Consider the following 26300-nt stretch of genomic DNA (forward strand, 5'->3'; position numbering starts at 1 on the left):
CAAACCATAGGTTCAAAGTCCTCTGGAGGGTTTTTCTGCATTTGCTAGTGGATGTTAAGTTAATTTTTATATCAGCTGCTTCCAGGTGGCTGCACGGTTGATCATTTCCTATGACCATGCTGCAGTATTTCCTAGCCCCAGAACAAAATGCTACTCTAAACATGCTTGGAGGTGGGGAGAAGTCAGCCCCAATTTGGAAAAGTGGCTTTGCCCCATATTTAACAGGGTCCCTAGAGCGTTCCAGCCACCTCCCTGTCCCACCAGTCGTCCCAGCGTGGGGATGCCGTGGGATGTGCGGCGTGGGACACCTGAGATTTGCTACTGCACCCGACGTGGCAGCAGCAGCCCCTGCTGCGAGAGCTGCAAAACTGCAGGTGCCTTTTCCCTGGCCCCAGGGTGGGAAGGCGATGGGGAAAAAGCCACCCAAGCCCCCCACTAGAGGACCCCCCCACCTCCCCAGGCACCGCGAAGCCGGACACGCTCCAGCCTGTCGAATAAAATGATGGTTATAAATAAAACACCGGCCGCTGCATGCTCGCAGGGTGCTCCCGCTCCCCTGGTACGGCACTTTCTGGCTCTACACAAGCTCCCTGCGGCTTTGGTGTGGCACAGGGTGGATTCCGATGATAAAAAAACCTGCTTTTTGGGGGTGCCCGAGAAAGCGGTGCGGAGGGGCACGTCGCAGCATGTAGTTCTAACCCCCGCGCCTTCTGCCCTGATCCTACCCACCTCTGGCTTGTTCCAGCATCCCTCCACACCAGCGAGGGCTGCGCTGGCAGCCTTCCCCTCTGCTGGGACCGCAGGAGACTTCCCACACTCGCACCCTTGTCTGGGCTTCTCTGTCTCCAGCCCCCGCTGCGGATTTGGCCCGCAGAGGAAGGGGACCCCCAGTCAACGCACTTCACCCAGGCCAGAGGTGTAAGCGCTCAGACAGCTGCGAAAGAAAAAAAAAATATGAAGGAAACTGGTTTCTGTTAGCAAAAGGTGACAAAAAAAAAAAAATTGGGATTACCCTCTGGGGTGTTTCCATTTTAGAAGCGAAGAGGGGCTATGGGAATATTGTTCCCCATAAGATTATTGGTTTTGGTGATTTGACCTAGAAATTCAGCAAGCTTGGAAAACCACAGGGGCAATGGGGGAAAAAAAGGTGATATCGGTGATGGGACACAGCAGTGAGAGATTTCACCATCGTAAAGGATAACGGAGAGGGCAGGGCTAACGTGCATTGTTCAAAACCGGGTTTGGGATTCCTCTGTCACCTGCCCTTTTAACAAAGCCTTTCTCCAGAGGGTTTTTTATGCACTGGGCCTCAGGTCTCAGCATCCTGAACTTGGGTGGAGGAAATGATATGCTGAAATGCCTTCATAAATATCCTCCAAAAAGCAGGCACACCGGATTTACTGTTCTTGATATTGCTAAGATAAAAATTAAACAGACCATATGAATTTAAACAAACCTCATTCCAGACTACATCATCCATACAAAGACATACAGAAGGGCCCCAGCCCCAGAAAAACAAGGCAAAAAAAGAAAAGAAAACCTTTTCAGATCCTCTTTTACGATTGCTAGCTTGTCTTTCCCTTCAGCTCTGACCTGAGCCTCACCTACGACCGTGCAACTGAACTACACAAAACGCAAAGACACCTCCAGGGGCATCACCTTTGGACTCCATTTTCTCGTTCAGATGCTACCAAAAAAACCCCCAAACCACCCCAAAAGTCTCCTGCACGTGCCCCACTCCGAGGTCCTCGCTTTGCCAGGGAGCAGCACACCCCAGGCGAGCAACCGCAACTGCTTCTGGAGTCCCATCTCCAGCCGGGTGCGATGCCGGTGGGAGGCTCTTGCATCGGCAGCCTCGGAGAAGGAGTCCTCTGTCCGTCTGTCTGTCCGTCCATCTGCTGCGTGCGAGAAGCCACGCGTGTTTCTGAGACGCGGCGTGCCGGTGCGAATCAACCAGCTCTTGCAGGGAAAACCCTCTGAGATGATGAAGTTTGGGCTCTCGCAGGCCACCCAGCCCCAGTCTTTCCGCTGCCGGCACCGGGACGGACAGACGTGCCGGTTATCTGTGGGATGGCAGGCGGCTGCCCGGAGCAGCCGGGACAAAACCACGGCCACCTCCCCGAGTGCTGCCAACCACCTCGCAGCCAAACGCGGTCTGCGGTCACCGCTGGGGCTGCCATCGCAACCCGGAGCGGGGCAAGGTTTATTCCCGACCCCCCCAGATGCCAGAACAAGACGCATCCCTCGGAGGGACGCGTGGCTTTAGCGTCGCTGAAAACACCCAGCGTTTCGGGGCGGAGGGCAGGAGGGCACTTGCCTTTGGGGCAGGGGTGCTCCCAGTCACACAAAGGTGGGTTTCAGATCTTCTTTGAAATTCACCACGGGCTGGGGCCCGCCGTGCTGCTCTGTCCGGGGGCCCGCGCGACCGCTGGGCTCTGTGTCCGTGTCTGTGCTGCTGCTTCCCAGGGAGCCGCGTGGGCTCTGGAAGCAGACCTCGCAGCAGGGCCGGTGGCAGCCGTGAAACATCTCCTCAGAGCTGCTGCTGCTGGAGTCCGAGTCCGGGTAATAGTACAGCGAGCGCAGGGAGGGCTCGGCGGGTCCCCTCGGGGTGCCCCGCCACCGCCGCCGCTGTTCCCGCGGGATGCACGGTGAAGCATCCCGAGATTCCGGCCATCCTGGCCATCCCTCCGGCTGGAGGCAGAGCTCCCCAGGGACGGCTAGAGGGGACGGTGCTGGCGGGTGAAGGAGCCCTCCGCCAGCCATCTCCCCTTCCCTCCCCAGGGAGATCCGTGGCGATTCCCCACCGCCCCAGCCGCCTGCCTCCTTCACCCCGCGGCCGGCACGAGGGGAGACGTGTCCGTGGAAGCGGGTGGAAGCAGCGGGCAGCGGGATCCGCCGCCGCCGCCTTGCCAGGTAGGGGCTGAGGGGCGTGCGGATGCCCAGGTAGCCTTCCCGGCCCCCCCACGTTCCTCCCTGCTCACCTGGGGGGCTGCCAAGCAGGGATCCCCCAGGTAAAGCCGGGCTATAGGCTTTGCCATCCAGGCTCAGCTCTTGCAAGATTTCCCGCAGCTTCTCGCTGCTGACGTAGCTGACTTTGGGGGATGTCTCCCAGGCCACGCCAGATGAGATGTCCTGGCCCGGCAGCTGCTCCGGAGGCTGCCCCTGCCCCGCGGGTGTCCCGCACTCCTGGACATCTTTCAGGCCACGTTCGATGCCGTCCCCCGTCTCAAAAACCAGCACCTGAGAGCAAACGGGCTCGCGGCTGGCGTGGTTCTGGAGGTCCCGAGCATCGCTGCGAAGACGCGGTGTATCCGGCAAGCAGGGAGGCTGCAACCCATCCCGCTCCGGATCCGGGGGACAGCGGTCCCCCCGTCCATCCCCGCGCCGTCCTGAGCTCCGGGTGCGGGGAGCTGGCGGCGGCGCGAGGGGGTCGCAGCCGCTCTCTGCAGACATCAGCCTCATCAGCTTCTCCTTGGCACTGCTCACTTGCTCCTGCAGGCTTTCGATCACGGCGTTTTTCTGCGTCAAACAAACACACCCGTCAAGCGTGGGGCAGGCGGAGGGTACGAAAACGCCGCCGGTTTGGAAGCAGGCACTGCCAAAAAAAAACGTATCGCCCCCCTCCACACCTCTCCGCGTGGAGAGGTGCTCTGAGGCAGCACCGCAACAGGGCTGCAGTGTGTGTGACCACGTCCCCCCCTGGAGCCCCCCAGATGTGGGTGCAGGAAGAGGGGGACACCGTGGCAGGCAGCTCTCCAAACAGGGGTGCTCCCACCCACGCAGTGCAAGCTGGGGGCTTTCCTGAGATGGAGCATCTCCCCTCTGAATTAATCATGTTTGACCAGGCTGTGGGAACCAGGCTCTCCTGCTCTTCTCCCTACATGTTTTTTAGAAACCCTCCAGATTACTCCTAAATTTTGGCGCTTTGGGGTGCAGAGCGATGTGACAAAACAAAGCGGGTTCTCCCCTCCGGAGGGAAGGGGCTGGAACGGGGAGCACCGGGGCGTCGGGAAGGGTTTCCCACCCTGCAAAGCCTTCAGCCCACAAAAGGGAAGGGGAGAAGCCGGTGCGGCCGAGGGGGGCCGGCAGAGCCCCGTACCTCGGTGAGCAGCCGCTTCATGGAGTTTTTCTCCCCTATCAGCTGGTAGAGCTGCTCCTCGCTGTACACCGAGCGGCAGCTCTTGCTCGGGCTGGTGAAATACTTCGCCATGTGGCTCACGGTTTGGCTTTCTTCTTCAAAGGCTTTCCACTGCTTGAGCTGGGGAGCAGAAGAGGGAGTTATCGGAGCCTGCCGATGCGGCGGGAGGCAGGCGCGGCTCGCGCGCGAAGGAGACAAAGGGACGAGGGACGGAGAAGGGCGGACAAAGGCAGGGTGTGACGGAGGAGCAGAGACGGCTGGGCGAGGGGCCGCGGTGTCACTCGGAGCCTCCCACCCACCCGAGCCCTACCCTGTCCCTGGCTCCAGCCTTTAACGCAGAGAGGGTCGGTGCCTGCCTGTGCCGCAACCTCTAAGCGCGCTGTAAAAGCCCCCTTCTCCTTCTCCCCCCCCCCCCGACTCTGTGACAGACAAAGACGGTGTCACGCACGCCTCCTTATCCCCGAATCACCGGTGACAAGCTGAAAACCAGCAACGCTTAGTATCCATTTCTCGCCTACTGTCTGCGTAGAAGCCTTGCGCAGCCCAGCTCCGGCTGCTTATCGATCTCGGATGAGCAATCGAAGAGCGAGCCCGTTAGGAAAAACAAGTTGATGAATTAAAAGATCCAAGTTAAATAAAATGTTCGAGGCCCCCAGGCTACGGCAGAAAAACGGTACAGGCAGAGTGCAAGTACAGCTCATCAGCTCCTCCGCCCTCGCTCCACCAGACCTCGTGCTTGGCAGAGCATCGCCAGCAGGCTCAGTGCTTGTCAGAGGAGGTTTGGATCCTGCTCCCAAGGGCTGCTCATCTAGTGGGTTGGGACTCTGCAGTGACACGGCACCTGCTGAGGTAGGAGGGGATCTCTGGAAATCCTCCTGCTCAAGCAAGGGCAGCTGGACCAGGCTGCCCAGGACCGTGTCCAGCTGGGTCCTGAGTATCTCCAAGGATGGAGACTCCACCACCTCTCTGGACAACCTGCTCCAGGCCTTTACAGCTTTCACAGAAAAAAAAAAACCAACAAAAAAAAACCACCAAAAAAACCCCCCAAAAAACCCGTTTTCTGATGTTTAAATAAAGTTTCCTGTGTTTCAGTTTGTGCCCATTGTCCCCTGTCCTGTCAGTGGACACCACCAAGAAGAGCCTGGCTTCCCGTTCCCTACTCCACCCCCATCAGTATTTTTACACACTGGTGAGATCCCCCGAGCCCTCTCTTGCACAGATGTGCTCTTTCTTCAGCTTCACCTCTTCCTCCCTTTTTCACCTCATTTCCTTGAGCCCAAACATCCCTCCAAACATTAAACCGAGTAAACAACTGTTTCCTCTCCCTGTAACAATGGGAGCATTTTTCCCCACTAACGTCGTGGCCAGGCATACCGGGCTGCTCCCAGAGGACGCGGGAAGCAGAAGAGCCGAGCCTCGTCACAAAAGGCTTCCTTCAAACACCTCCGCGTCCTCCTCCTCCTCCTCGCTTGCGGCAAAGCCCAGCTTTCTTCTCCAAGAAGCTTCTGAGCCTGGGCGAGTCCATCTCAATGGCCAGAGCCTGGCTCCATCCCTGCCGCGGGCAGGAACCCTCGGCAGGAGCAAGCACGTGGGATATGAGGAGAGGACAACTGCGTGAAGGACCGATCCCACCGCCCACATGGAGGAGGAGGAGGAGGAGGAGGAGGAGGAGGAGGAGGAGGAGGAGGAAGGCAGCAGCCTCCCCGGGTGCCCTCCGTGTGGCTGTCACCCGTGGCATGCTCTCGCAGGAGGGTTTCGGAGCAGCAGTTCTGCACTCCTTGGAGACTCGGGGGACTCGCTTGGGGAAGGAGAGCCACCGGGGGCTTGGGGGATGAGCTGTGCAGGTGAGCCCGAACGTTTGGGGAAAGAAGCAGGAAAAGAAGTGCTTTGACCCACGCGGCTGCTGTTGTTAAAACCCTGAAAACGTGCCCGTTTCCAGGCCAGAGGTGGCAGCGTACCTGTGGGACAAAGATGAAGCAGTTGATCGTGGTTGTACACACGAAGATGCCTCCGGAGGTAAAACCAAACAGCAAGTTGTGCCAAGCGCGGAAGAAACGGTGAACTAAGCAGATGGTGCCAGCAGCCAGGAAAACGAGGTTGACCCCGACGATGAGCGTCAAGGACTGGTTGACTGGCGGGGAGCTGACGTTGTCCGTCAGACCGGCCAAGTAGGTCCCATACAGCAGAAGGATACTCTGGAAGCAGAAAAAAGAGGCTTCCAGAGTGTGGAAAATTACAGCCTGATGGTGTCAACCCCCACCTCTTACCGAGCCCGGTGAGCTCAGATACACTCAGCGCAATCCTAATTAATGCTCTTTGATCTATAATGCAGACCTTCAGCGTGCGCCGGCGACGCTGCGGGAAACACCTGGCACGCTGCTGCAGGGCAGAAGTGGGGCTGGGGAGGGAGAGCAGGAGCAAAGGGCACTGGTGGGCTCTGGGGGTCCCGGCCGGGTCGGCAGGCGATGCCACGGAGCGAGGCACGGCTGGGAGAGGCGAAAAACCTCCCCTTGGGCAGCCTGGAGTGGGAGCACCAGAGACGGACAGAAAAGAGATGGAGGTCCCTGCGGGGATGCAGTGGTGGTGCCATCGAGGAGCAACGATGTACCTCGGAAGGAGATTCAGAAGGACATTCAGAAGGAAAAAGCGAAGCAGAAGCAGCAGAGGTTTGGGCTGGAGGGAAGGGGATGTCCTTGGTGCCTCTTTAAACAGAAATCCAGAAAACTACTGGGTGCGATTCTTCTCCCTTCCCTTCGCCGTTTCTCGCCCGACTCGAGCAGCAGTGAAAGGGGCTCGAGAAATGTTCTGTACACAGAAGCCCTCCCTCCCCCGGAGCAGACCAGTTCTTTCAGAGCAGGCTTCCTCACCGCACTGCCCCTCAAGCACCCCATGTGTGCATCTTTCCAGTGTGCTCAGGATTAAACCACCTGGCAGGCTGAATCCCTCCTTCCCCAGGGCACGCTGGTGGGAAACAGTGAGTATTTTTTTTTGCCCGCCTCTGTAGCGCAGGGCACGGTCTGCCTTCAGGATTATTTGGAAATACCATCTAACAAACCCCCTGCTCCTGCAAGGACCCAGAATACAGGGAACACGACTCCTACATTATTCCTGTGCTGCCCAGTAAGTGCAACTGTCGGCCTTTTACTAAGAGACAGTAAATTGTTATTTGGGCACCAAGAATTGCTTTGTGACCTGTGGTGCAGATGTTCTGTAGACCTTTCCGTGCTGTGGCTGCTCGATGACCACAACGGCCACTGCCAGGGTTAGGGTCTGGAGGGACACTCTTACAGGCAAGAGAGGTTCTTGTCCACGGTCTTTGGTGAGATTCCCAACTTCAGAGCACCTTGAATTCTCAAGGGGGGGTTGTAGTAGTGGGACCTGTCTCACTGGGAACTAGGCTGATGCCTGACCCTACTTTGCATGATCTGCACTGGATCATAACCATGTTCACCACGGGGCACCTCCAAATACATGGCCCAAAGGCAAGCCAACTCCTAATCCCTTAGCAAGAAAAAACACAGCACCAAAATCCCATTTAAAATTCATATAGTCTATCTGGGACGCACACAACAGCACTGCTGTCTAGTAAACTAGGACTTTCAGTAAGCACAGGACTAAGATGTTTGGTGGTTTGTTGGTTGGTTTGTTTGTTTGTTTGTTTTAACCTTGAGCAGAGGACTTTGCTCCTAATTCCAGGCATGTCCTCGGCAAGTCATTTCTGTTCATTGCTCTGTGCCAGTAAAACCAGGATAATACACTGAACGGCTTCACAAAGGGCTGAGCACATTAATGCTGTGGAAGCTAAGAAGTGCTACGTACACACAGAGATAGAGCCTACTCTCACATTAGTGTAAATCCAGATTAACTCCAGAGAAATCACTAAAGAAATAACTCCATGACTCCCAGTAGGTAGATAGGATCAGGGTCAGGTTCAACACAACACTAACAAAGAGTACCTGGGACCGGTAATGGGGATGTTTTATTCCAAAAAGCAGTTTGTAGGAGCTGTAGGCAAAAGCATTGCCTGTCTAAACCCTAACACAAACTGCGGACAAAATCAGAGGTGAGACACAGCACTGAAAGCCCAGGGAACGCCTGCAATCCCTAGCACCAAAGGACTTTTAAGGACAGGCTAGACTAACGTCTTTAAAATGAAGTGTAGGGCGGAGAAGGACTTGGCCATGTCGTGAGGTCTCTTTCTGCTCTTTTTCCTACGATTTTGGGTAGACGAGTGTTATATTACAGTGAGTCAGAAAGGAACTGCCCGTACTGCACGCAGAGATGGAGCCATTCCCAAAGCAAGGCTGTGATCTCACAAGCTTCATCAACATCAGCTTTCTGAAATGCGTCCAGCCTCTGCCAACCCAGAGACACATGAGACCACGGATAATTACAGCGATAATTATACCTACATAGTTACATCAGTATAACTAACTCTTCTGGAATAAGAATGGCCACGTGCAAAGCTACACCAGTGAAAGTGTACCTCAGTGGTATAATTAAGCTGATACAGATCCTGTGAAGGTAGGCACCAAGCACTTGTCATCAGCACCTCCTTAATTTGGAGTCAGAGGACTCGGGGGCTGAGCCACACAGCGAGTGTATCACTGCGGAGGACGCTCAGCTGAGGCTTTGTGGGAAAAGCGTGCTTTACAAAAGAGGAAGACACAAGTTTTAAGAAGGGGAGATAGAAGAGGCATGGGGGGTTGCAAGGAGAGAACGGGAGAGACAGTATGTGCACGGTGTATGTAAAAGAGATGGTGAGGCAGGGAAAAAGTGGCTAACAGGGCTTTTGCAAGGGAATGCAGGAAAACGTCAAGATGGGAAGGACTGGAGATGAGAGGGCTTTCAAGATGAACAGGAGTAGCCGGAATCTGCAACAGGCATGTAGCTTGGGAGGGCAGCGAAACGATGAACGCTGCCGAACAGTTCAGGCTGTGAGACTGGGAGGAGGCGAGATACAACGCAAGACTCCATAAAGAGGTTACGTACCTTAAACCCTAAAATGAGAACGAGCCACAGATCGGAATAGAGAGATCCGCAGGACTGCACCCGGCTGACGGAGCAGGTCATGCCTTTCTCTGTCGCCTAGAAGGCAAGGGGAAGGCAGAAGTGAAGGCTGCTGCCCCGACCCGGGAGCAGGCACAGACCGATGGGCAGACAGGCGTACGCATCTGAGCGGGTCTCCTCTGTAAATTCCTAAAAGGAAAGGCCAAAGGCTGGTGCTGCCAGAGGCAGAGGGTTAAAGCCAGGAAGGTTTTGGCACTCTGCTGCTAACAGGGCTGGTTAAACCTTTTCCTAAAGCGGCTGCAGATGCCGTGGACCTCGCCTGTGTCACCCAGGTGGCCTGTACAGACCTGGAAATTTTGCAGCAGACCTTCATCTCCGTAATAGACCAGACATAAACCCAACCCAGAGCGCCCAGAAGGCTTTCTGGCTTGTTTTTCCTCTCTCTTTTTTTTTTTTTCAAACAGCACCTCCAAACGCCTGACCCTCCACCAACTTTGTCCACAGGACACGGCGCAACCCTCCACTGCCCCTCCTCATCCCTTTACCCGCAGTGAGATGCTGAGGCTTCGGAAGCATTGGACTGGATCAGAGAATACCCACGTCAAGAGCAACACGGCGTCCACCAGCACCAACGCTGCCACCATCGCCAGCAACTGGAGGTCTTTGATAATCTGCAAACATGCAAAAAGTAAGCATTACCGTGTGGGGAGGCAAATAGACACCAATAACCTCCATCCCCTTGGGTCTCTTTTTGGTTGTTTCTGCCACGGGACACATCCATCCTAATAATTCCCCCAGAGCAGACTCCGGCGGCTCACTTACATCTGAGTTGGCCACAGGATCTCTGTCTCCAGCTCCCAAACTCCTGGAGACCTAATCAGGCTCGGGGCCAGGTATAAACCCTCCCCAACGGTGTAGCTAGCTGGTAAATGCTATGACAGAAAACAGCTCTTTCAAAACAAGAGTATCATCCCTTACGCCCGTATCACAAGCAGAGATAAAAAGGGGGGGGGGGGAGAAGCTGGTAGGATTATCATTTTGCAAGTTTAACACAGACCCCAGTGCCTCAGGAATGGGAGTCCTTGCTGGTACCTGGTTCCCCTGCAAACCCTCTCGTCTCACTTTTCATCTGAGACCTACTTATTTCGCCATTGGAAAGTGGCCACTGAAAGCTGTGAGTGCACTGTTACATGCACAAATTTATATAGGCGGCTCCCATTTCCCTCCCAGCTGCTGTATCCCCTCCCTTCGGTGCTGCAGAGAAGTTCCCAGCGCTCCCTCCCTCCCTTCAAGAGGAGATCGGATGCATCTGGGGATGGCCCTACATCAGACGCCCTCGAGGATACCCGGTTTATTTTCATCCCACAAAAACAATCAGCCCCGACCTGGACGCAAATGCCGGTGCGTAGCATAATGAAGGCACGTGGCCGATGTAAAACGAGAACAAGACCTCGCTCGGCGATGGGGCTGAAACTCCACCGGGGAACAGGCAGCCTGGCAGGGCACCCGCTTGCCTCTAGAGTGGAAAAGCTCCTGCCTCATTGCACAGGAATAAATGAGGAGCCCGTGCCCAGCGAGGTGGGAAACCAGACCTGTGACTGTGGCACCCGTCCCCATCACGTGCTGGTTTTATCTGCTATCCTGCACTGGTTTGGAACTTGCTGGTGTTCCTACCCCCCCGCCTTGGGGAGTTTGCTTCCCGTACCCCCGGGATGCTACGTACTCACCACCCGCTTGTCCGGCACCCGCTGGGTGAACACCTTGTAGAGCCGCCAGCTTTTTCCCAGGACGGGGCCAAACACCAAGGAGGTTCCCACGCAGAGCAGGCAGAGACGAACCTACCGGTGGGGGGAACGGCGAGGGGGCTGAAGGGGCAACCGTGGGGCTCGCAGGGACACCCCGCACCCTCCCACCCAGGAACACAATAAAGACGGGTGGGCATGTGTCTGTGGTCTTCTGGAGGGACATATTAGATTCTAGAAAGCTGACCGCAGGGTGAAATCAATTAAAAGGCACATATTCTTCTGCACGCATGCCTGCTGCCTGCCTTTTCCTCCCCATCTCAAGAGGGTCTCGCCGGAGGAGCGGGCAGGGAAAGCCAGGCAGCTTGTGAGCGGCAGGGGCACGGAGGGTCCCAGCACCAATAAATCACTTGCCGGCACCTCCGTTAATTACCCTCGGCCCAGCGGCTAAGCAGGACGGCAGGGCGTGCTCTCCCCCACGTCCCACTCTCCCACCCGGGTGCGTGCCCAGTCCCCGGTCTGGCAGAGCAGCTGCCCCACGTCAGGACACGGGGGTTCGTCACCCAGGTCAGCGTTTCGATGAAGACCTGCTTCGCAGCCAAAAAAACTCGCCTGCAACCTCGCGGCCCCTCTGCCGCGTCGGGCAGTGGCTGTGCGGAGAAGCCCATCTCCCTTCGGGCTCCCTTCTCCCCGTTGCACTTTTACAAGCCCAGCAGCCTGCCCGCCTGTGGGGCAGCTGCCCTCTCCTCTGGGGACCTCTCTTGCACCCCCCCAGGTGCGGCTGTGTTTTACACAACCCCCCCGCTCACCTGAATAAGCTTTTCCACCGAGTCTCCGGACAGCAGGCTCTGCTCCGGAATCCCAAAGAGGTAAGCACTAGTGTAAGTCAAGCCACTGCCCAGCAGGGTCACAATGTTCAGATTGGGGCTGGACATCTTCACGATCCTCCAGGAAACAAAGCAGGGAAGGCGGTGACAGTTACTGAGCGGCATGACCTGGCAGCACAGGGGCAAGGTCCCCTTACAGGGATGCTGATGGCCATAAGGGATGCTGACATACTGTCCCCCCCCAGCCCCCGCTGTTCACAGCTCCTCCAAAAGCTCCTGGCGCACACCCCATCCTCTCCCCTGTATTGCCAGAGCGCTTCACTATCCTTAAAGTATTTGTTTTGCCCTACCCCGATGCTCTTGCGGGACAGCAAGATCCCTTCTCCCCAAAACGGCCGGGTACCAGGCTTGCCCCATGGCACCTCTACCCCCTGCACGGATCTGCGACACAGAAAAGCATCCCCGAGGCAGCTTCAGCCAGCGCCTTTACGGCCAAAAACTGTGGGAAGCCACAGGCAAAAGCAAAAGCTGCATAGCGGTGCCATCCCCGCGGCGGCCCAGAGCCAGGGGAAGCGATGCCCCACGGTCACGGAGGTGGCACGCAGCCCAGCGCCCAGCTCAGCCCCCCAGCTTCAAGGCCAGCATCTTCCTCCGCTGTGAAGAGGCAGAAGTGGAAAACCTCACCAACGCAGCCCGGGGTGACTGTCCCCAGCAGTGAGCTTTGGGTACAGCGGCTACAAAACGCCTCCAGGAACAGGCTCTTCCCACTGCTCCTTCCTTGGAGGAGACACCGCCACCCTCAGCACAAGTCTCAACTTCAGGAAGCTGCCAGCAACGTTCAGGTTACAGCTTCCCCTCTGAAATTTCACCCCATCACTCATAATCCTGTAACTGGATTCAGGGAGGGGAGAATCGACCCACCGATCTCTCCCGACCTGTCACCCTTCTCCAGCAAGCCCATCGAGCGAAAGCTGTAGCTCCTGCCATTCCCTCCACGTAGCTCCGTCCCTTCGATCTGCCGCTAAGTCATTCCATTTCTCTACCCTCCAGCTCATTCCTGGCTTGCTGCCTCGCAGGCGCAGAGCCTGGGATTCAACCTAGCTCTCTCCCTCCCTGCCTTCCTCGCCATGCCTCAGCCCCTGGGGAAAGATATTCATCAGCTCACCCTCAGCTGCACGCTGAAAAAGGTCTCCTTTGCTCTCTCAGGTTCAGCAGGCAGACCGGTATTTATTTGCTGCGGCGCAAATAAATAACGCACGTTCATTACGGCTTGCTCTGAGAGTATCTTCAGGGGCCTAAATCATTTGGTAATCAATTAACGTGGCCACCGAACTCCACCAGTCTGCTTCAGTAAATCAAGTGCTTGAGACAGGGATGCAGGTCATGCAGCTACTGCCCGGCAGCAGGCACGGGGCTCGATATAAACCCGTACGAGCGGGACCCTCCTGACTGCACGGAGGTTATAAGAAACATTAAGTTCCTTAACACAACCGGAGCGCTGAAACGGCAGCAGCCTGGGCTGCAGCACGCAGAGGTACCTCTCTCTCCAGAACAACGGCACGTGGAGCACAAAGGGTTTGCCAGGTGAAGCTTGGGAGAGGGAGGTATCTCTGGGGGGGGAAGAGACCAAGGGACCGATGAAGCTGAGGAGAAGGTGGCAAGGAGGCAGGTGAGACGTCCAGAGTTGCTGAGGAAGGCTAAAAGCTGGCTGAGACAGTTTGAGCCATGAGGAATTGCTGAGCCTCCTGCTTGATTTATGCTGCATTCAGGGGAGCAGGACTTTGAAAATCCTTTGTGCAGACCAAATGGCACCAAGGAAAGCCTGTGCTTCACCACCAGCTTCTCTCACCAATGGAGATCACGTTCCCCACCAATACGGACAACCACCAAGATCAAAAAAAGATTAGCAATATCTTCAAACTACGAGTGGCCCAACAGCAGGAACGATACGTGCGCACTGTGGAGAGCACGATGGCTTTGCTCATGGAGCTACGCTGCTCAAAGTGATGCTCTCAAGACTGTGGAGTGGAGCAGGAGACCAGCTCTCTTTCTGCCCCCTCCTGTCGATGGTTTTATTGAACAGCACCTTTGGGATGAGGCCATGCACTGCTGCCTGTGCCACGCTGGAGGGCATCCATGCTCTGTCTTGTCCACAGCAAACTGCCTTGGGGAGGAAGGGAGCAGACCAAGCAGGACTGTCTCCACCAGCGATCAACACCGGGTGTGATGGAGAAAGCCGCAATATCCCTGGCATTGCTCTCGCTTGCCCTGTGCTGGTTCTTCAGGCTCGTACCCTCCTGACCCTTAGCTGGCCATCAGCTCGGAGCGTGGTCCTGAAGGAGCCCAACCCCGCTGCTCCAGCTCGGGGGAATTCTCATGGCAGAAGAGGGAAGCCCTTACCTGTTTTTCCTGAAGCGAATGGTGAAGACAAGGAAGAAGAGCGCCAGCAGGACTCCTCCAGTCAGGAAGGTCCACACAACTCCCAGAAGAGCAGCAGAGAAGGACGGGGAGCTCTTCCCACTGCGGTCAGAAGATGTCTGTGGGAGGCAAAAGGAGTGAGGATGAAGAAGACATTGCCGGGGTTCCCAGCGAAGGAGGTCCCTACTCTGGCATGATCACTCCCACGGCTGCTCCTGCTCAGCCAGAAACCCCATCTGACACCCCAGCACCAGACCGAGACCCACAGGCAGAGCTAGTGAGATGTCCGTAGCCAGGACATGTACTCTGCCACTTGCCGAGCGCACAGGAGGCAGAAGACAGTCCAGGAGGCCTCTTCTTACGGCCAACTAGCCAAATACGTAGCGAAGCCGTACAAGTGACTCGTAAACCTCAAGCAGCCCCGGTTGTGGGAGAGAGGGAAATGGGTGACGGTTCCCCACCGTCCTTCTCTGGAAAGAAACCTCTGGAGAAAGACCTCGTGGTACCCCAGTTTGGAGCACGCTTCTTTGGAAGGTTGGGTAGGGCATCCTTAGCTCCCACCCTTACCCCTACGGGCAGCCGATAACCAGCCAGCCGGCTGACGTGACTGGGAGCCAGCAGCGGAGCTGCCAGTCGGTGCAGAAAACAGAGAAAAGGGAGTGGGACAGCGTTTTTTTTTTTTCAGACGCGGTACGCAGTGACACACCGAGCTGGGCTCCACCCGTCTCCCAGCTGGCTGGAAACTACCTTGGTCCTGGGTAGACATCAGCTGAGAACTGGCTTTTGAGGGACACTCCCAAAGCGGGTGTGATGGAGGCACCTCTCTCCTTGCGCGTAAGCGACTTAATGGTTTTAAATCTCCATTTAAAAATATTCTCTAGCTCCCTATTAACATAGGATGGATAAAATGATCCTACGTGAAAGAAGAAACCTACTTCTGCTGCGGATATAAAATACTCCAGCATTTTTAACAGGGTGCGCATGTGGGGGTTTGTTCACACATACTATGCGGGCATGTTACTGACGGTTTTTTTTTTTTCCTTTAAAAAAAGCATTACTTTCACTTAACTGCTGACGCATCCCCATTAAGGGGAAGGAGGAGGACAGGGACTGATCTGGGATCACACACCTCCTCACTAACTTCTCTGGTGCTAAGTCCTTTCTCAGGTATTCCAGTTCACCTGCACGCAATTTCTACGGCAGAAGGACTATTTTCTGGAGAGCTGCCACTGCCCCAAACTCCCGCATCTTCCTTCAAGCTCTTTCTGCTTCCACCCTTGCTAGAAATAAATCTGCGGAGAGAAGCAGGGCAGTCGCTGGGACAAACAGCCAGGCGAGAGCCGATGCTGCTGCCTTACGCTGGGATACAGCTGCGTGCGCAGCTCAGCCCCACTTTGCAGCGGCGCAGAGGGATCCTTGGGGAGATGCTCATCTCCCTCCTGAAAACTGCTCCCCACCTCCTCTTCCCTCTCCCCATCCCCTGGGGGGGGTCTTTTGACTCTCTGGGAAATGAAGACCACACCAGCCGGTGGAGATGGTCAGCCAGGTCACTCCTCCTCCCCTTACGCCACGACTCGCCGTGCAAAAACCCCATCACTTGGCAAGAGTCGGGGCTGTCTTCCCACCTGCCTGGAGCTCAGAGGGGCTGACGGGGCTGCTCGGGGATGGTACGAGCCTGTAACGCCATCCTAATTCTGTGTCCTGCCTGGTCGAGCCCAAGGGTAACGCCTGGCTTTTGCCATTAAGGCGAATAGGGCAGACTCAGCATCCCGGGGGCTCCCACGCTTCACTCCCAGCTGCATCCACCAGCAGAACCTTTCCACCTCCGGCTGCTGCCGAAAGCGTTACTGCACCCTCTTCCCAGCAACCACCCAGGGATCAGAAACACCCCTGTGGTCTCCACCTTTCCCCTCCTGACACGCACCCCCCCGGCCCCGACCGCTGTTTCCCTGGATGTTGATGCTACTTGAAGTTGATGGAGCGCTTCGTCTGCTGCTGAGCGGAGTAAATCCTGGCCCTAGCAGGGGGAATATTAATTGTAAGGCAGCTGCCAGAGCCAGAGGAGCCAAGCAGCTTACGGTCTTCTAATTAAAGGCTGATGGTCGTGCGGGACGTGGCGGAAAGCCGAGCAGGCCAAGCCTTGCTGGTCCATCCAACAGCCTCAAGCGAAGCCAACCGCAACTAAGTGCACCCCAGTGTCATTTCTCCTGGCTTAGTGGTGGGGGGAGAGGTACCATTTATTACAGACGATGACTTTTAATTAACTCCTGCTCTATTCATATTTGAAAAGCGCTTTGAAGTTCCAGGGGATGGGGAAGGTCAAGGGCAGAGGAGGCCATCCCAGGACTCCGAAGCGGCCGTCACGCCGGCCGACGCAGGGCTGCTTGACACAACTTGGCCATCACGGCTGCTTCCTCACCTTCTGCCTAACTGCTGGGTGTCATCTAGGCAGGGCTTGTTTTGGAGACCATCCCAGGAGGTGACAGCACGCAGCCTCTGGCTGGACCGGGATGCGTCCCTGTGCCTCTCTCTCCATCCCTCCACCCCCAAATCCCCTTCTGCGGAGCAAACCTCACGCCCCGGTGGGCTCCCCCGCCTCCATACGTACCACCGTGACCGTGCAGAGCTCCTGCAGCGCCCGCCGCTGCTGCTCCTGGCTGCCAAAACTGGAGCTGCCATCGCAGAGCTCAGAGCAGTTGAATCCCGGCTCCATAGCACATCCTCAGCCGTCATCCAGCCGTCCCTTCGCCCCTGCTGGAAGGATGAGGGTCGGCTTTCTCCGGCCAGAAGCCGACTTTCCGCATCTCCCACCCCGGTCAGCGGGGCGTAGGGAAGGGGTCCAGCAACCCGAGGGCTGAGCTTACCCGAATCGACGCGGTGCGCATCCAGAGCCAGGATGGGGAGCGCCCACCTCCCGGCGTCCCTCGGAGCGGGGGGGTTTCCTCCGCAGCGAGGCGAGTCAGCGCGGGGCGAGGGTCCCCACGGAGCACGGCGGCATCCCGAGCCCTGCTCCGCCAGCCACCCTGCAAACCAACACGCGCCGGGGGTCACGGCAGCCCCCGGCCAGTCCGAGCTGGAGCGCGGCACCCCGCCATCCCGAGTTCTCCGCGGCTTTCCTCGTTTTGCCCGTTTTCCCACAACGGTGCAATTTCAGGGTGTATCTTTGCGGGTCCCCTCCCCACGCCGGGAGCTGCTGCTGGTTTCCCTGGTTCCCCTTCTTCTAGCAAAGGGCCAGCGAGCGAAGACAACAAGAAAGAGCGACGAGCATTGCCATCGCTTAATGGGACCTACACCCAGGCCTGGGCAAGCAGGGGAGGAAGGCGCTGGAATTACACACGTACCAAAGCGTTTTGGCTGACTCGGCCCGAGCGGCAGCCTGGCTAGCTGAGGAGCAGGCTGTTTATTAAAGAGATTTAAAAGCCTGGCATCTCCGTGCTCCCCATCCCTCCCGGCGCTCTGGCTGCCAGGTATTGTCCCCGCCTGCGCCCGCTCCCCTCGCACCACCTTTGCCTCTGTTCCCTTTTTCGTTTCTCTTTTTGGCGGGGGTTTTAATAGGCCTCATTACCATTTTAGACATGAGGTCATACTTATCCTCAAGCATCCTTACTCAATTACCATTGTCACCGGTTTTAATTAGCTTCCAGCGCACGACCATAAGCAAGTCTCCCGTCGTTAGCAGCTGGGGAGGAAGCGCAATAGCTCACTCCCTATTTGCTCCTAACAACAGGTGAGAGGAAAAAAAATTATCCGTATCGTGCTCCTCAGGGCTGCTCCCTGGCCGAGCATCCCCTGCGCTCACACCCTGCACCTGGCACCTTCCCTGCCACTACTCCGACACTTTGATCCCCTCTCCTTTTCTTTGGAAAAACTCCTGTCATTACACAAGTAAAGAAAGAGCAAATTAAAACAAAGCGAGGTCACTGGGACCGGGTCTGAAACTTGCTGTTCTTCACAGGGGATCATCAGGATTCAAACGCCAGCAAAGCTACAGGCGTCGTTCTCGCCTCGTGCAAACTGATTTTCAGCTTTAGAGAAGTCACTTACAAGTCCCAGGCCGAAAACATCAGGGTCAGCGGGCCACTCGTCCTAAATTAGCAGAACCACCTCTGAAGCGACAACCGCAACTCTCCCGCTGGCAGAAGCCCCGACGTACCGCGGGGTCTGGACGCCGTCCTGCCTGCACCAGGACGGCCCTCAGCGCGAGATCAGCTCACCACGTCCTACAAACACAATATCACACATCAGCCAGACTTATAAAGGTACGATAGAGGGGTTTTTTCCAAGAGTGCTAACGCCAGGTATTGCAACACCAGTAGAAGGGCAGCGGAGAGGAGGAGATGGGCTCCAGGTGAACACCTTCAGGGGTAACACTGGTAAATGAGATGGAGCGTGGAGGGGCTGCGTGCGGTGTCCAGAGACGGGGGTAGAAGAGGGGCACTGAGTCTTTGAGGCCAAGAAGACCTGCGAGGTGAGCACTGCCCAGCCTCCAAAGGGCTCAACTCTTCTCCATGCTCCCAAGTGTGTTTAAGGACAAGAGGTCTCCCTATAACCCCCTATATCCTCCTGCCATGTCAGAGGGGAAGTCCACCTACCGGGGGACCACTACCAAGGCTGGCATGAGGCCAGCAGGCACGGCCCTCCCGTGGCTCACACATGGAGACGTTTCCACAAGGAGCATCAATTCAACCCCCATCCCCTTGGGAAGCCACCCCTCGGCAAAGGGCAGAAGCCCCTTGGGGTTCTTCCCAGCCCCCACCCCACTATTCCACAAACAGCTCCCACGCAACGCTGATAACGAGTCAAGGCTAATTAGCGCTCATTAGTATGCAACAAAGCAAGCGCTAGTGTGCTTGTCGCCAAAAGGCAACAGGCACTTCCAGCCCAGCTCCTCGTGGGAGTCGGCAGGAACGCCACTCCATGGCCCGGAGAGCATCCGAGGGGGACCAGTGCTGTGGGGGGGGTTCTCACAAGGGAGAAAACACATCCTTAAGCTGTGAGGGTCTCTTGAGGGCAGAGACTTGTGGGGTTTTGGGGGGGTTGGGTTTGTTTGTTTGGGTTTTTTTAAGGCCAAAATTCCCAACAGTTCTGGTGGATCACTTTCTGAGCAGAATCACAGAACGGTTTGGGTTGGAAGGGACTTTCAAAGATCATCTAGCCCAACCACCTGCCATGGACCGAGACATCTTCACTAGATCAGGTTGCTCAAAGCCCTGTCCAGCCTGACCTTGAACACTCCCAACGATGGGGCATCCACAACTTCCCTGGGCAACATGTTCCAGTGTCTCACCACCCCCATCGTAAAAAAATTTCTTCCTTATGTCCAACCCAAATCTACCCTCTTTCGGTTTAAAACTGTCACCTCTTGTCCTGTCACTACAGGCCTTGGGAAAAAGCCTTTCTCTGTCTTTCTTACAAGCCCCCTTTAAGTATTGAAAGGCTGCAATAGGGTCTCCCTGGAGCCTTCTCTTCTCCAGGCTGAACAACCCCAACTCTCTCAGCCTCTCCTCACAGGAGAGGTGTTCCAGCCCTCTGACCATTTTTGTGGCCTCCTCTGGACCTGCTCCAACAGGTCCGTGTCTTTCCTGTGCTGAGGACCCCAGAGCTGGATGCAGAACTGCAGGTGGGGTCTCACCAGAGCAGAACAGAGGGGCAGAATCCCCTCCCTCGACCTGCTGGCCACCCTGCTTTTGATGTAGCCCAGGGTACGGTTGGCTTTCTGGCTTGCGAGCGCACATTGCCAGCTCACATCCAATTTTTCATCCAGCAGTATCCCCAAGACTTTCTGCGCAGGGCTGCTCTCAGTCCTTTCATCACCCAAGAGGAGTTAGCTCTCATTTTCTGTGTTTGGTACTCTAGAAACATTAGGCTCCCATTTGGGTAATTTCAGAAGAAAATGCAGCTCCTAGAAAGAAGAAGGGAAAGGCTGAGGGCATTAACATCTCCTTGTGCTCCCATTAGCCTGAACATCACAGAGGGAAAAGGGAAGCCAGAGAGTGATGCCGACTGCAAGTGGAATTCACTGTCATTTGATTTTCAAACAACAGACGTGAAGGAACACCACGAGAGCAGTTTCCGACAGCCTGCACACCCCATGGAAGCAATCATAGCATCAGGTGAAGCAAAGCCCTTGTTCAGCCCACCTTGTTCTCCTCCCCTTGCTGCCCTTGGTCTCTGTGGTATTACATATGTGGGCTGGTCGGGTCATAGTGGCTAGTATTTGGCCATGGCTGAGCATCACTGTGTGCGTGGACATGATCCAACAAGCCTGAAGTTGACAGGAAACAAGTGACTGGACCACATGAAAAATATTAGCACCATCTTCTAACGTGAAAAAGGAAGCACTGACTGTTGAAAACAATATTCAGATAAAAGCAATTTGCAGTCATCTCAATGGTTGATCTTCAGGGCTGGAAAATCTGTTCCTTTGGATCCTTCAAGACCCAGGATTACTTATCTACCAATGCTGAGCAACTGTAAACTAACAAATAAATATCCCTCAAAAAAGATGCGTTGATGACATCTAAATTCAAATCTTGACTCTCTCAAAGTTTCTTCTTCCCTTCAAAACCTTTCGTTTGAAAAAGCAGAGGGAAAAAAAAAAAAAGCTGAAAAATTGGTGCAGCATGTATGGGCCCAGAGCAGGCAGAATGAATGTTTCACCCCAACCAGTTCCTTTTAATCTAGCCTTGAACGAGAGACTTCTTCCCAAAGAGCAAGGCGATGTCACGGCTCAGTGAATCACAAGGTGGAAAACTGAAGACGTCGAATCGCAGACAACAGAACAATTGCATTCAAAAATGTCCCAGTATTCATGAGCCCTGCGATCCTGTCCAGTGATATCAGCCCCGACAGCGGAATGGTACATGTACACCTCTGCAAGGGAAGAGCAGAGCACATCTGGAGAAGCACATCTGTTGGGAAGGACCTCTTGGGAAGATGGCTGTGTGGCCGGAGAAGGACAACCAGGGGGAAAGGAGGGATGTGCAGAGAGCAGAGCCATTCCTGCCGCCTTGGGAAGGGAGCAGGGGGACCTCGGCTCACCCACGGAGGGTCTGCGCTGCCACAACCGCTGCTGATGGGAGACGGAGGTCTGCTGGTGGGGACCAGCCCCAGCTCGACAGGACGCCGGGCCGCACACTTAAACCAGCAAGTCATCCGGATAACTGTTCCGGCAAGATGAGCACGGGATGGGGTTTTGCAATTCAGAAAATGCTGGCACTTCTGAGACAGGCTCCTGCTTTCCCTTCTGCTCTTCTTGTCCAACAAGATCCCTTCTTGTTTGACCTGAGAAACCTGCAATATTGCCACAACCCCAGGGCGATCAAAAAAAATCACAAGCTTCACTTACTGCAACATTCCCCCCAACAGAGCTACTTCAAAATCGTGAGTTAAAATGCACAGCATATCTGAAGCTTATTTTTAATTTGTATTTAAAACTTCAGCATCTAAGTTTTCACACTTTCCCCTGCAAACACAGAAGGAAAAAGAAAGAAAACCACAAAACTCTGATGTAATCCTAAAACCTGGGTTACAAAGCCTTGATCCCCGGAACACCGGGGAGCTGCAAAGCCATCACCCTACTTCTCAGGGAACTGCACTGCGCTCTTGCTCCATCCCGCTCTTGCCCCTGGGATTTCCAGAGGCACCTCCAGGCCTCTGGGATATCTTCATCCCTGGCCGACAGACAGCTAGCTCGCTGCGCAGCCACGCGATGGGTCACATCACAGGGCCCAAATGGGGTCACCTTCCCACCCAGGCAGTGTCCCTGGCTACGTTCCCGCTCTGTGACCCACGCTCAGGGTACGGGTGGTGACACCAGGAGCTGCAGGACCTCGTTATGCACAAAGGCAGGAGATGCAGGACAAGCTGCTTCTGCCCCCCAGCATGCGGGGAGCTCACTGGGTGACTCTGAAACCTGAAATTCCGTGGTGACCGAAGCTAGTTGCAATTTTGAAGCCTCCTATCCGTTTCTGATAGCATCTCCCACAATCACAAAGGCAATCACTTCCGAATGCCGATCTTACCCATCACCCCAGCGCTACGTGTGTGTCCACTGTCAGTCCTTCAGCTTGGGAGAACGGCACCAGGCTGGCACGTTTAGCTCTGTGTCTAGTCTTTTAAACTTTTTAAATGCAAGTTAAATACCTGTATGGCTCTTTTCACTTCTGTGGTTTATGTTTTGAATTTAAAGAAACCTCCATGCAAAAAGAATTAATGACTTGTTTGAACCACCACATAGTCCTGCAAGGAGCTGACTCACCAATCTCACACCAGGGACCTGATAAGGCTTTTAACTCTCTAATTGCTATACAGTGATAGGCATGCGAGAAATAGACAGACAAGATTGGAGATGCTCAAAGAAAGGAAAACTGGGAGGAAATACTGAAAGCCCGGGGGAGCTTATTGCAGGTGAGACCAACGTGACCAGAGCTGATAAGAAGGGGAGCCGAACACCGGGAGCTGCTGCTGAGCAATCCTGCGCCATGCAAAGACCCAAGCTTTGGGTCTGGCTAAGCAGCACACGGATGAAATGAGTGTAAACCTCCAGGTTTCTGTCTCCCCGAAGCGGCTGGGAGCCCGGGGATTGGGACCCCGTCGTGCCGAGCTCATCCCCGCTCGCGCCGGGCGGCTCAGCAAGGCTGACCTGCGCCGCGTGGACAATGAGGCAAAATCTTGGGTTTTCCTTACTCTGTAACGACTTCATCAATCATTTCATTTATTAGTGGGAGACCACACCCGTAGTTGCTGTTCTGCTTCCACAGGGCAACCTCTCCATTTCTCCCCAAGCCTTGGGCCAGGAGGATCCCCATCCCAAGCACCGGGCACATGGCAGATGACCCAAAAGCGGGGCGGCAGGGGCTGATTCTTCAGAAACACACGGCCGTTTCCACGCTGAACCGCACCTTCATCACAAAAAGGCAGAAACAGCCAGGGCTGGTCGCAGGGCTAAACCGCCGTGCCCGTGGAAACACGGCTCCTGCCCACCACGCTGCTGGGCACAAGGAAAAGAGACATTGGAGGTGTACAAAAATCCCCAAGCATCTGCTTCGCAATTTGCCCGCCCTGCGTTCCTGGTAGTTGCTGCAAGGCCAAGCAGCGAGCCCTGTCTGCGGGGCTGGTCAATCCTGGATCCCTGGCAGGGATCACTCTCGCATCCTTGCCCCGGGGAGGCTGGTACCTTGTCGGAGACCAAGGATACCGCAGGACACTCTGCCGGCGCTGTGTGATGCTCACCGGGATGCTGATTCAAGGCACTGGTCTGGCATCGACAGGTCTCGGTGCTCAGAGCCTGGGGTCCCTGCCCATCCGCATTGCCTCCGTTGCCTATACGGTCCTCTCCTGCTTCCACCCATCCGCGGACACGACCTCCTTCAAAAACTGCCTTTTTCCAGGCCTTTCCCATCAAATACTGCTACTTTCTGCTCTGTGCACGTGCCCCAGTAGGCTGCTCTCGCACCCCTCGGCTCCCTCTGCCTTCGGGGTGTTCGCACCAGCCTGACGAACTGCAAGGCGCTAAACAGCTTTACGGGAAGGCGTAGCCTGCAATTTTTTCCCCTCTTAACTGTACCATCTTTAGAGAGCCTCCATGAATAAGAAGTAAAAAAGCCTGATGATTTAGTATTTTGATTTACAAGAGCGATCTACCTTGTGGTTGAGGTGTGTGTGACTTAATTAAAAAGCAGGGGCTCACCCCCACCGAAGCTGTTCGCTGCTGAGCTATCAAACGCAGAGGAGGAAGAGGCCACAGAGGGAATATTTTCATAAAGTTACATTTCAGATCGAGCCTATGCCCTCAAGAGCTCTCCCTTTCCAAAGCTGGCAGAAAGCTACAGCTGCTCCTTCGTGCAATCAGACACCGGCCCCTCAACCTTCGCAGCACCAGCGCACCCGTGTTTTCACAAGCAGGGCTAGGATGGCCGGGTTGCAAAGCCAGACAGCCACAAGCACGAGGAAAGCTGCTAACCCTAACAAGATCGGCATCTTTTTTCTTTTTTTCCTTTTAAATTTGGCAAGATTTTAGAAATCAAGTGACATATTGCATCCCCGAAAGAGGAGGCAGAACGGAGTGCCGCAGGTCTTTTGCCTTGCTCCTGCTGACCGAGCACCAGGGAGTATTTTCCCTTAGGAGACAGATTCGACTCAAGGCTCCGAAAGCCGGAGATGTCCGTGGCTCATCTACCTCACCTCCCGGATACCGCAGGCTGCCAAACTGCACCCGGTGGTCCCCTGCTCAGGCTTCTCCTCCCTTTACTGGGAAAAGCAACCGCACCGTCAAGGGACAGGGCCACATCAAGGATGCATAAGGAACGCCAGCTGCAACCCAACACTGACAGCTCCCCATTACCAGGGATCTGGTTTCCTTGGCCTCCTCCCTGCCCCTCTCGGGCTGCAGAGCACCTGCGGGGCGGTGGAAAATCCAGGTCTGGGTAAAGGGTCCATGAGCCGCCCTCCCTGAGACGTGCCTGAGCCCCGGGGATGCTCAATTCCAGCATCCAAGGAGAAGCAAGCACGCCGGGGCCTGGGAATTCTTCCCGGGAGGGTTCTCACCCCTCGCAAGCAGGGATGGGACTGTGGATCCAGCACCGAAAGGGGCACATGGGGGTCCCCTCTCTCTCCGTCTCCCCCAAGGGGATAAGTTGCACTGTAAGGTTGGTTGCAACCATTTCCCCCCCCCAAATTAAACCCCCTGACGCATGCAGCTCTTTCGACAGAACAAACCAACCGGCGCCGCAACTTTGCATCTTTGCATCCTTGGAAGACGGCCCTTGCCTATCGCCGAGAGCCGGCAGGGTCCCGTTCCCGCAGCCTCCTTCTGCTCGGAGCGTTCGGGAACGTGTTTTCTGGAAAACTACAGAACCCCGGCCCCAAATCCACCACCATTTCGAGCTTGGGGCGGGGGGGGGGCGGGCACTCTGGGTACCGCCAAGCCACCGAACTGGCAAAAGGGAAACGCTCCATCCCCAAAACAGGACCCCAAACTCCCTAAGCCCGGAGTGGGAGTGCTGGGGGGGGGGCTGCCAGCCCAGCCCCACGACCTCGCTGCTGTGTGGGGGGGGTCTCGCAGGGCTGCACCCCCCACCCCCTCTTTACCGTGGGGAAGGGGAGCACGGCCAACAAAACACCCCAAAGCAAAAGAGCGCCGGGGCAAAAAAACTCGGGAAGCAAACAGCCCCATCCACCTCTGCCGGCCTCCCTTTCCCCAGCACCCCCCCCCCTCCAAAAATTCCCCTTTTCCCCCCCACCCCACATCCCCGAGACCCCCACCCACCTGCAGGGCCGGCTCCCCGGCCCGGGTTGTGAACTTTCGGGGCTGAGCTACGTCCGAGCCGAGCCGGGTCGGGGAGCAGCCCCCGCCGGCGGGGGACGCGGAGCTCCGCACCGGCCGCCCGCCCCGCACCGCTCCCGGCTCGGCTCGGCCCGGCCCGGCGGGGGCGGGAGGCGGGGAGGGGCCGGGGGCGGCCGCCTTTCTCCCGCCCGCCCTCCTTTTCCAGCTGACCCGGGACAAAACTTTGCAGGAAACAAGAAAAAAAAAACAAAAAAAAGAAAAAAAAAAAAAAAAAGAAAAAAGATAAAGACCAAAAAACCCCCCCAACAACAACAAAACCGGGGGAACCGCGCACCTTCTCCCCCCAAAGTTGTCATCACACCTGCTTCATCCAACAGCGGTGTCACCCCTTGCCAAAAAAACCACCCCACTCCTCCATAGGTGGGAAAACTGGGGATCCCACCAGCAAAACCCAGCGCCCCCCCCGCTCCGGCCCCGTCTGACCTGACCCCGCCGCCGCGTCCCGTCCCGTTAGCCCCGCGGTCCGTCCCGCTGCCCGGTGGCCACGGTCACCTCCTGTCCCTGCACCGCTGGCTGCAGGTGGGGACGCGGCCCGGCCGGTAATAAACCGTCTCGCTCGGGCCCTGCCTGCAGCTGAGGCAGCACAAAAACCCCACGTCTGTGGCAAAACCGGCCCGAGAAGGTGAGTAAAGGGCGAGGGCGGCCAGCCTGCGCTCCGCGACCTGCTTGTGCAGCCCCATGGCTAGTGGTAGCCGACGTGACTACTGCAATAGGTATGCCTGCCTGAGCAACACTCAGTGTCATGCGGACAGACCCGCCGCCTCTCTCGGCATCCCCGCGCCGCCCGCTTCCCTCTCCTGCTTCCCACGGCCCCCACG

General features: G+C 56.1%; 1 protein-coding gene across 4 annotated transcripts; it reads right to left on the reverse strand.

Annotated features, from left to right (window-relative positions):
• Positions 1–1441: 1441 nt before the first annotated feature.
• On the reverse strand, positions 1442–25676 carry GPR156 (G protein-coupled receptor 156). Of its 4 annotated transcripts, none has more exons than XM_069785857.1 (11): positions 25405–25676; positions 17000–17158; positions 16744–16886; positions 14118–14254; positions 11700–11835; positions 10876–10986; positions 9694–9819; positions 9131–9226; positions 6097–6333; positions 4100–4258; positions 1442–3519 (listed from the first exon to the last, which is right to left on the reverse strand). In XM_069785857.1, the coding sequence occupies exons 3-11, from the start codon at positions 16846–16848 to the stop codon at positions 2341–2343; spliced, it is 2286 nt and encodes a 761-aa protein (XP_069641958.1). In that variant the 5' UTR covers positions 16849–16886; positions 17000–17158; positions 25405–25676; the 3' UTR covers positions 1442–2340. The 4 variants fall into 4 exon arrangements, with proteins under 4 accessions (XP_069641958.1, XP_069641956.1, XP_069641959.1 ...); XM_069785855.1 differs by having other exon boundaries at positions 16744–16889; XM_069785858.1 differs by lacking the exon at positions 17000–17158.
• Positions 25677–26300: the final 624 nt, after the last annotated feature.

Source organism: Haliaeetus albicilla, chromosome 6 (assembly GCF_947461875.1).
Source record: "Haliaeetus albicilla chromosome 6, bHalAlb1.1, whole genome shotgun sequence".
Taxonomy (NCBI): Eukaryota; Metazoa; Chordata; class Aves; order Accipitriformes; family Accipitridae; genus Haliaeetus; species Haliaeetus albicilla.

Coding starts and splice junctions, on each gene's coding strand:
- GPR156 (XM_069785858.1), bottom strand. CDS start 16,848: ATGGAGCCGGGATTCAACTGCTCTGAGCTCTGCGATGGCAGCTCCAGT. Junction 9,227..9,693: donor GCCTCAGCATCTCACTGCGG/GTAAAGGGATGA, acceptor CTTGCCTTCTAG/GCGACAGAGAAAGGCATGAC. Junction 4,259..6,096: donor GCTTCATCTTTGTCCCACAG/GTACGCTGCCAC, acceptor TCTGCTCCCCAG/CTCAAGCAGTGGAAAGCCTT.